Consider the following 10,705-nt stretch of genomic DNA (forward strand, 5'->3'; position numbering starts at 1 on the left):
ATCAGCAGAGGAAATTTTAATGAAATTGTGAAAATCTGAGCATTTTCCTCTGGAACTCCCTTCAATGATTTCACATTTTAGTCCAAAATGTTTGCAGACTCTATCAACTCTCCCACACTGAAACTAGTCTTCAGAAATGGACGGCTTCTTCTGCGACAGGACCAGCTCCTTCACTCGGGGTGTCATGGCGGCCAGCTGTGAGCGCACGCTGTGACCCTCCTCCTCCTGCTGCTCCTGCTGCTCCTGCTGCTCCTCCTGCTCCCTGCCTGGACTCTGGCTCACCAGTTGCTTGACCACCAGACTCTGGTAGGAGGACAGCAGCTGCTGTTGCTCCTGCGCAGACGCACATACACCGCTCTGCTCATGTTCACTGCTGTGAAGATTCTGCAAAAACATCTTTCTGATGGCATTTGTGTAAATTTACGTCCCAATGATACACTATGCCACAGCAGAAGGATTTGAAGGTTTTCCTACCGCAGGTATTCGGCCGGTGAGCGTGCCGATGATGTGCGGCACGCAGCGCCCCGGGGCGTGCAGCATGCAGTGGGTGCTGGCCTGGAACAGCAGCACACTGGTCAGGTGGAGCACCAAGGCGGGGTCCTCCGCCTCCTTCAGCTGCTCGGTGAGCGCCTGGCGGTGCAGGAACAGCGCCTGTCTGGAAGACTCGTGTTGACATCCCCCCAAAACACATTTCCAGATTTGAATGGAACCTGCTCTTCGGGGAGGTTTACCTCTCCTTCTTTTTGTCCCCCTTTTTCAGCATGAATCCACAGACTTCAGCAGCAGCCTCCAGGTTGGTCAGGAAATCTTCAACACTCTGTAGGAGTTCCATCAAACACATCAAATCTTTAGCAGCTCTTAGACAGCCTGCTCCACATTTCCCTCTGAAGACTGAACCTACTTTGCCATTCAGAGTGTTGTGCAGCTTCATCAGAGGTCCTCTGGTCTCCTCAGACAGTTTCCCCAAAATCTTCACTCTGACCTGCAGCAACACATCAGACAGTGAGCATGAGCAGCAGCCACTTCGTCCTGGGCCGTCGAACAGAGGAAGAGACGAACCTCGCTGGTGATGGTGCTGGGATTCTCCACAGACATCATGAGGTCTGCAGCCAGGAAGTTCACCAGAATGTTGGTGACATCAGCGCACAAGGTCTTCAGGACGTGTTTGATGATGTTCACCTGAGTTTCATCTGAGAAGAAAAACAACATTCTTCCTTTATTTGAATTCATTTTTACATCTGCAAGCAATTTAGCAAAAAATATTTTCAGAAACAACCAAACTGGGTTAGAATGAAAACTTTGAAAAAACATCAGGATACTTTTTTTAATAGAAAAAAAAACGTTCCCAGTAGTGTTTTCATATGGTTATGAAGTTTTTAACCAAAATTCAACAACCTAAATCTCTTAAAAAGCCATTTTCATGTTGATCTGAGGCCACTGTTTCCAAAATCTCCTCTGAGGGGGCGTGGCTTTTGGAGTTGAACTGAGTAGTAAAAAAATGTTAGCCTGTTGCTAAAATAGAAGCAAAACTCTAAATTAGCCTACAAACCTCAGTAGGTAACAGATTAGCCAAAAACGTCACCATGTTGCTAAAAATGATAAAATTAATATAATGATGAAAACATATTCATTTCATTCATCCATTTTCTTGGCCGCTTCTTCCCTTTCAGGGTCGCGGGGGTGCTGGAGCCTATCCCGGCTACTGATGGGCGAAGGCGGGGTTCACCCTGGACAGGTCGCCAGTCTGTCACAGGGCCTCAATCACACATCCACTCTCACATTCACACCTAGGGGCAATTTAGAGTCACCAATTAACCTATGAAGCATGTTTTTGGACGGTGGGAGGAAGCCGGAGTCCCCGGTGAAAACCCACACATGCACGGGGAGAACATGCAAACTCCACACAGAAAGGTCCCAGACGGGATTTGAACCGGGGCCTTTTGCTAACCACCGCGCCACCGTGCAGCCCGATGAAAACATAGATTATAAATATATTTAAATGGTTGTAGTTCCTCTACTTAACATTTTAAATGTGAAGACTTTCTCATATATTTCCTGTAGGGCATATTTGGCTTAATATTTCAAAAACTATCAAGTCTATAAATACCAAAAATACAAACAGTGATGTCCAGGGGCCCGTTTCAAGAAGCAGGTTTTGTTGAAACTCTGAGTTTGTGAACTCCAAATTCAGGAAAACTCTGAGTTTTCAGTTTCAGAAACTGAGAAAACTTAAACCTGTATCACGAAGCAGGATTCGCTGAACTCAGAATAGATCACTATGGCAACTGAGTCTGTGAACGTAACCTGGTCTGGAGCAGGTTTTCTTCTCTGTTCTCTGTGGTCTCCGCCCCTTTTTAAAGTGAAGGATGTTCAAATATGAGTTCCTCATGAACATTTAGAGAACATTCACATTAAAGATGTCACGTTTCCACCACGCAGAAACCAAAATGACATGTTCATTCATAGAGGATCATGTAGAGAGGAGGCTGATTAATCCAGAGGGAAGTCCTGGCATCTGCTTACTACGCAAAAAAGAAAAAAAAAAAACACTTTTCAATTAATATTATTTAATTCTTGAGAATTAAAATTAAATAAAAACTTATTTTAACATATTCCAGGCAGGAATTGCTGAAATCTCTGAAAGTGTGATTGAGTTTTCATGTGCTGAAAATCGTACAGAAAGGAGCAGGAGGATCACAGTAGTGTGAATGCTTACTAAGCAATCGCACAATAGTTTATCGATTCATTTCGGTTTATTTTGCCGCTCATCACATCACTCCTCAGGAGTCTGCAGCACCAGCAGCTGGAACAGATCAGAGTTTTTTCCTCTTTTTTGTACATAGGGGCCCCGTGTAGAGAGGATTGTTCCACTTTTCTCCCGCACAGTTTCACCCCCCCCAGAGCGGGATAAACAATGCTGGGCATCCGTCTCACCCATGTGGGGACTCTAACAACGCCCTAGCCAAAGCTCTCTAACCGGTGTGTGACTGCTGCTGCAGGCGGCGGACGTACCAGAGAAGAACTTGGTGCCTTTGTCAAACAGTCGAATGCTGTTGTGGAGGTTGCTGATCTCCTCCTGCAGATCCTTCATGCTCTTCTTCTTGCTGCTGCCTGCTGAGGAGCTGGAGGAGGACATGAAGACGGCTCGCAGCACCTCCTGGTAGCGTTTGGTCAGAGGCCTGCAGAGACGTCCTTAGGAGGTTTGGATTTTGTCGACACACAGGAAGCAGGAAGCAGAATTTTACCTGACTAAAGTCTCAGCCAGCTCAGAGAGGATTTCCTCAGGACAGTCGTTCAGTCTGTCCTCCAGAACCGTCACGATCTCCTCCTGGGTCATGAAAGGAGCTTCACTCTGTTTGCTGCGATCTTGGGAAAAGGAAAATACAAGGACTTAGTCTGACTGTGAAGCTTGAGGCCCCGCCTGCATGAAGAAGAAACTCTTGGTGCATAGGAAGCAGGGCTGGCATGATTAATCGACTAATTGACCACTAAAATCGTCGATTAGTCGTTACTTTATATTACATGGAGACAGAGTGTAGTAAAGTGGAAAGTTAGAATGCCATTCTGCTAGCTTTATGGACTATTTTGACATTTATTACGTTTTTTTTTTAGACTATTTTAGAGTTTAGCTAAAATTTCAGCTACATGCTAGCTATTTTGGCTGATTTAGGCTTATTTCATTTTTTTCAGGCTATTTTGGAGTTTAGCTATTTTTTTCAGCTACATGCCAGCTGTTTTGAAAAACCTACGTTTTTTTTTTAGGGGTGGGGGGGTGGGGTGGGGTTTTAGGCTAATTTGGCATTTAGCTAATATTTCAGCTTCAGCATTTTCAGCTATTAGCTTCAGTGATTTCAGCGATCATCTTCAGTGATTTCAGCCATCAATTTCAGCATCTTCATGTATCAGCACTAGCATCTTAAGCAGACAAATTCAGCTTACAGCATTCACACATCCAGCTTCACATCCAGTTTGCCCATGACTTGATCAATCAACTAATTGGAAAGAATAATCGTAGATTAGTCGACTATTAAAATCATCGTTTGTGGCAGCACTAACAGGACGCCTCACTGAGCAGAAGGTTTAGACTGAGACTTCATGTCGTCTCCATCGCGATAAACCCGTTTTTGGGCGTACTTGGCTGTGCGGGTCCGTTCTCTTCATCGCTGTCGTCCTCTCTCCTCCCTTTCTTCTTGGTTTTACGGATGCGGATCTCCCGGGCGTTTCCTCCCCCGCCTGACTTCACGCTGCTCTCTGTGGGACAGGCAGATGGACAGCACCAGAGGCACGAGCTTTTAGAAGAACTGGTCACAAATGTGGACTTTTGTTCAGGAGGCCTTTGTGTTTGGGTCAGTCTGAACAAACCTGCCGCTTTCTTCCTGCGCTCTGCATCCTTCTTCTCCTTTTTGGAAGGTGCTGAGCTCTCTGTCAGAGCGGCAGCTTGCTTCAAGTCCTCCTCTGTTATCAAGAAGACCGGGTTGTTCTTGAGTTCCTGATGATGACAGAAGATGCTGAAGAGATGAAGAGATGAAGAGACTTCAGAGGCCAGACGCCGCTGTACCTTCTGAGCTTTCTGCTGCATGGCCTCATCAAACAAAGAGAGACAGTTACTGATGAACTTCTCGCTGACGACCACGGTCTCTCCCAGAACTCTGGCAGACGACTGGATGTTGGTGTTCCTCATGGCCTGGCTGATGAGCATGCCGACATCCTCACTCGACAGGCAGCTGGGCAGGATGGGCTGAAACCGACAGAGCTGATGAGAAGCTTTTTCCAAAGATGCAAGTGACACACGTGTGAAGACCTCTGACCTGGAGGTCAGTCCACGTGGAAGAGTTGACCGCCTCCTCCACCGAGGCCTCCACCTGGTCCACCAGAGCCTGACCCACACAGGCGGCTCGGAGAAACAGCAGCTTGCTGGATTTGAAGCGCTTCTTGATGTAGCTGGATGGGTCTGGAATCCCGAGCCGGACCAAAGCATCAAACTCTGCAAGAGTGAGAAAGCTTCAGCTCAGGGTGGGAGGGGACAAACTATTCACTTTAACTTTCACTTGAACTGCACCTGAGGAGCAGCACCATGGGTGCTTGAACCTCGGTCCAGTACGAGGCTGTAGCTTCGTTCCTCTAAACTCAGACATAAACAAATGTTCCTGCAACATCCCAGTAAAAAGCTCAAATTTGTAGAAAATTGGAGCTGCTTGTGACTGCACTGCAGCTGCCGGTGGGTATGAGGCATTTCAGAACCGACCTAAATATCCATTTTGCTGCAGGAAGGAGTCCACCCAAGCGTTCTGCGTTTTGGCGTAAATATCGGGAACGTAGACGGCTTTGTCCTGCCGGCCTCCGACCACACTTCCCTTCAGACGTCCGGTGCTCACCAGCTCCTCCAAGACAGCTGACAACAAGAAGACGGCCTCAGCACAGCAAACAGGGCAGCCATCAAAACCAGAGGACGGTCCTTACAGTACAGAAGATGCTCCTGAAACCCGAAGGCACCAATCATGCTGCTGACCAGCGTCGGCCTGGAAGATGCACAGAAACAAGAGGCATCAAAGCTGAGCAGCTCTACTCTATGGTAGCTGTACTGTGGAGCAGTTTAAATCGAAATTCTACCTTCTAATCCACAGCAGCTCTAGTCAGTGGTAGATCTAGAGTCTACACGTCTGTTACAAAGCAGTTCAACTGAGCAGCACCAAGTTAACGACAATACAAGCCTCAACTTTTCTTTTGAAAAATGTACTTTTGAAAGTTTTCTGAACTTTGTTCAGCACTATAGACCCTTTTTACAGTGACGTCAGACAAAATGGTGACAAGCCCGAAAATGTGATTGGTGACTTCCAGTGTTCGGGTTTAGAATGGCAAAGCTGAACGCTGTTTAACACAATTTTACATAAATAATAAAAGGTAACATTATCAATTTTAACAGAAAAATATACAATATTTATTTGATGAATGTCCTCCTGAACTGTATTTTCATTTCCTCTCATAGATTGTTCACAAATCTAAATACAAATTTGAATAATCCTTTAATATTTGAAGTTTTATTGAAAATATCGACCTTTCGGTTGCTTGATGTTATTCTCGGGTGTTTTAAGCAGAAAAACTGATAGAAATTCATGTTGGCCATATTTAATAGAGACAACCAAGATGCAGATTGCTGTATGTTGGTCAATATTGTTTTAACTACTTCAAGGTTAAATGTAGTTGTTGTTATCAGAGGTATTTGTTGTTTTTTGGGGTATTTTAAGGAGTAATTGTAAAAATAGGAATGTTTACCAAGTGGCACAGTGAATACCGGTACTTTAAATGCCATGTATTTTCAGTTTTCAAAATAAGAGCTTCCGAGAAAAAAGTTTAACTCTGGCAACACACATTTAGAAAATTACGAGAAAATAATCATTTTCTTTTATATATTTTTGACGGTTTCAAATTATTCTGATCCTTGTTTCCCTTTATTATCCTCCAGGATCAGACTCAGTTATGATCAACAGCAAAGAGGAGCTACGTCAGAAAATAACAACAGTTATTAGTTTTTCTTTATTGAAATTGTCTTACTTTAGTCTGTTTTAGTGATTTTGTGAACACAGAAATGTAATCAACTTTAACTGGACAGAAAAGATCTTCTGCAGATCTACGTCTCATCAAGTCGTGGAAAGCTAACGTTAGCATTAGCATCAATTAGAAGAAGAGAATCTGAATTCATGATCAAACCAGCAGCATTCACTGAAGTTCCTGTAACCTTCATCTAACTATGACCGGGTTGTAGAGAGAAATAATCCACGACTGGTTTAATATCATCCAGAGGATTTTGGGGAAGCAGCTGTGAAGGATTCTGCAGGAGGAATACTGATGTTTGATCTGAGAGGGAAAACTAATACAACCAGGAAGGACATTTAGAAAATAAATATTTCAATTGGTTAGGTTACCTTTCATTATTTACATTAAATTGCTTTAAACAGTGTTCAGCGGTCAGCTTTGCCGTTCTAAACCACAGACATAATATATAACCAGAAGTCACTCTGCACACTCGCCGTTTTGTGTGACGTCACGTGAAAAGGGTGGATTGTGATTTCTGCAGGTGAATCCTGTCCTATTCCACATGTGAGGCGTTTCCACGTCAGTGGAAGTTAAGACATAGAGGAGAAACATTTTTTTTGGTTCAGAAAGAAACAATACGACTGTGAGTTTCACTACATTTTTCTTAAAAAGAAAAGCACAAAGCTGGAAATATCCCAGAGTACCTTGTGATGGCGCTGAAGAGCCCCCGTATTCTGGCTTTGTGGCGAGCGACAAACGCTCGCGTGAATATGACGCCTCTGTTGTGCTGGTCAATTTCTCCTTGGATGAGCTTTCCAAGTCGCTTGGATAACTCCTGAAGAGAAGAGGAAAATCGCGGTGACACAAGCTCAGACAAGCCCAACGAGGATCAAAGTCTCAGACGGCGAGGAGCAGAGCGCTGACACACCTCACTGAGGAAATCTCCAGGGAGGTCGTAGGTCTTACAAAGCTCTGCGATGCTAACCAGACCCGCCTCCTGCAGCTTATCATTCACCTCCTCGGCCAGGCGGTCCAAATACGTGCTGGAGAACACAAAACCATCAGCACACCGCAGTAACACTAAATCACAAAGTTTTATTGCCTGCTTTCTTGTAGAAATGTCTTATTATGCTTGGTTTAAGACTAAACTAACTTACTAGTAACTTTTCAGTGAGATGTAAGATGATCTAAAATCCTCTTGTTTTAAGATTAATCTTTAATGACACATGTTTACATTTATTTTACATCACATGTTTAAACAGAAGATTTATTTTGAATGATCTCATAAGCCTTTCAGATCATTTAGAAGAAAAAATCATCTTAAAAAGAGTAACTTTAGTCCCACTTTAAGATAATTATAGTGTTGAGATAAGGGAAGACTGTTGTAGGGTTTACATATAACTTATTATGGGTGTGTCTAAATATACTAACTTTAAAGACATAACTTTTTTTTTTTAAACATACATGGTTATTTTAAGAGATTTTCTTTCCAATTTCCAGAACAGAATATAAGTGGGGTTATTTGTGCTTCTTTCAAGATTTCGTTTGACCTTAAAAGAGCAGATCCTCACAACTTATAACAAGAACTCTAGTTCTACTAGCTCCATTAGCAGATCTTAACAAGAGAAAAACATTGTGTTAACTTTATAACTTGTTTTGAAAAGGATAGTCTCTCCCAGTGCTTGTTTCTGCATATCTACCCCAACTTTACATCATATGCACATTTATGCTGAATCTCTAGAACCTTTTGGAATGCTGGGAAATATGGGGGTTCAGTTAAGCTGTTTACAACGATAAATTGTATAAGATTGTATAAAAAAATGCTTATCACATCAGTAATGGAGGTGAAAATTATAACATTGTAATAAAAAAACAAACAAAAAACTTATTGAAAGAACCAACTAAACTTGATACATGTAATTACCTGCTATAATGCCAGTGTGAATGCTGTAAGCTGAATGTGGCTACTGAAGATGATAGACCAAACATCTAAAAATGCTGAAACTGATAGCTGAAATTGCTGAAGCCCAGCTTGCTAAAATACTAGCTAAATGCCAAATTAGCAATAAATAAACAGATAAAAAAGAAAAAACTGGGAAAATGTCTAATTTAGCCACAACAGCTAACATATTAGCTGAGCTCCAAATTACCCTAAAAACTGGAAACATGTCAACATTAGACAAAACAGCTAGCATACTGCAAAAATGTTAGCTAAGTCAAAATTAGCTTAAACGTGGAAAAAATGTCTAATTTTGCCAATATTTTAGCTTCATTGTAAAATTTTAGCTTAAGTCCAAATTAGCCTGAAAACTGAAAAAAATAGTCAAAAACAGCTAGCATAATGCTAAAATAAAAGCTACACTCCAAATTAGCATAAACACCCCAGTAGTTGCTGAACATTTTGAAGTGTGAATGGTGTCTCTAGCTGAAAGTATGCAAAAGTTCACAAATTTTAAAGTGCACAAAATTTTTAAAAGATTTGAGCAATTTTGTATTTATTTCTTGAGGGGCTGATTTGCTTAATATTTCAAAAACTATAAAGCTTACGAATACCAAAAGTACAAGCAATAATGTCATGAACAAGCTGAACTTTTTTGATACCAAATTAGTTGAAATAGTTGAAAGTGTGATAGAGTTTTTACGTGCCGATAAACGTACAGAAGCAGGAGAATCACTACAGTGTGAATGTTGCATAGCTTGAGTACACAAGCTGTGTGTGTGTGCGTGTGGGTGTGTGAAGCTATCATATCAGATTGGTCTAAAACTTAAATATTATAAAATGAATTAAACATTCAAACTTTCAGGCCTCACGCCTGGAGAGACGTCACAGATGTCTGATCCAGACACTCACTCCTCGATCAGCTGTCCCAGGACCAGCTGCACTCCTCTGTCAGATTTCACGATCTCCGTGGCTCTGCTCTCCACATGGACCCAGTCCACATTGATGATCTGAAAGGGAAACACTGAAGTTCCAGTCTGCTTCACGCAGCCGCACACTCTGGATCAGAACCACACCAACCTGCTGCAGGTCCACGATGTTGATCCGTCCTGCAGAACAAGCACAGGCCTTACTGTTGGATGACCGTGGTCAGACTGGGCGCTGCTCTGCGACAGACTGACCTCTGTGGACGTAGAGCTCGTCCCGGATCTCCCTGCTGATCTGCGCGGGGGTGATGTACTCCTTCCCGTCCAGGGTGTGGACCACGTCGAGCTTTTTGTCCTGAACCAGTTTGGTGATTATTTCTATGCAGTTCCTCTCCGAGAGCCTGTCAAAGTCCACAGAAAGAGGTGAGGAGCTCCGTCGGACCCCCAGCAGCAGCAGCTGGTAGCTCGTACCTCTGCACCGTGTCCGCGAACTGAGCCCGCTGGAAGTCCGCGGCGAGCCGCCGGATCTCCTCCCAGTCCGCCGCCATCCTTCCCTGTCGTGAGTGCAGGAACCAGAACTTTTACAGTACAGAACCGAGCCTGAGGAGCCTGGTGCTAACAGACGCTGGCTAGCCTCTTTTCAAGCCACACGTCAACATTCAGTGACGTCAGACGGAGAGCAAGGAGGACCAAACTACACGCTGAGACCAAACGCCAATTCACGTGTTCACCAAATTGGTCTGAATTTGATTGAAAAACATAAAAAGTTCCCCTTTATTTAACTAATAATGAATGAGAAAAACATTTAACTGTACTATGTTATTTATTGGCAGAGCCAGCCTAAATAATAAATAAATACATACAAACAACAACAATAATAATAATAATAATAATAATAATAATAATAATAATAGTAATAATAATAATAATTTGTCCCATTGGTTACTATCCAGTGCGCAAGAGAAAGCAACTTTTTCTTTATTTTTTTATTCTGATGTCCCTTTATTTATTTTTTATTCAATATACCTTTATGATGTTTCTTTAGGGCACGTGTATGAAAGTCAATACTGATTCTATCCGGCCGTCCAGATCATTTATTTTATTGTTATTAATGGCCCGATGTTATTTTCCGCTCATTTCTAACTTCTATAAGTTTGACAAAATACATTTTTATGGAGAGTAAAATATTGTAAGTTATTTAAGATTTTTTTCTGCAATAATATTCCTGCCTGAATAGTAATTTTTAAAAATTGTTTTTAAAGTTTTAAAACATTTTGTTTAATTGTGTTCAAAAATGTTTATCCTG

General features: G+C 42.4%; 1 protein-coding gene across 1 annotated transcript; it reads right to left on the bottom strand.

Annotated features, from left to right (window-relative positions):
- On the bottom strand, window positions 1-10,088 carry ufl1 (UFM1-specific ligase 1). The gene is made up of 19 exons (XM_024291644.2): window positions 9,871-10,088; window positions 9,655-9,800; window positions 9,554-9,582; window positions 9,386-9,483; window positions 7,463-7,577; window positions 7,239-7,369; window positions 5,461-5,519; window positions 5,246-5,392; window positions 4,809-4,984; window positions 4,559-4,738; window positions 4,363-4,489; window positions 4,135-4,251; window positions 3,246-3,366; window positions 3,013-3,179; window positions 1,060-1,190; window positions 902-982; window positions 732-817; window positions 475-655; window positions 1-333 (listed from the first exon to the last, which is right to left on the bottom strand). The coding sequence occupies exons 1-19, from the start codon at window positions 9,945-9,947 to the stop codon at window positions 124-126; spliced, it is 2,379 nt and encodes a 792-aa protein (XP_024147412.1). The 5' UTR covers window positions 9,948-10,088; the 3' UTR covers window positions 1-123.
- Between the last annotated feature and the right edge of the window lie 617 nt (window positions 10,089-10,705).

Source organism: Oryzias melastigma, linkage group LG24 (genome assembly GCF_002922805.2).
Source record: "Oryzias melastigma strain HK-1 linkage group LG24, ASM292280v2, whole genome shotgun sequence".
NCBI classification, from domain to species: domain Eukaryota; kingdom Metazoa; phylum Chordata; class Actinopteri; order Beloniformes; family Adrianichthyidae; genus Oryzias; species Oryzias melastigma.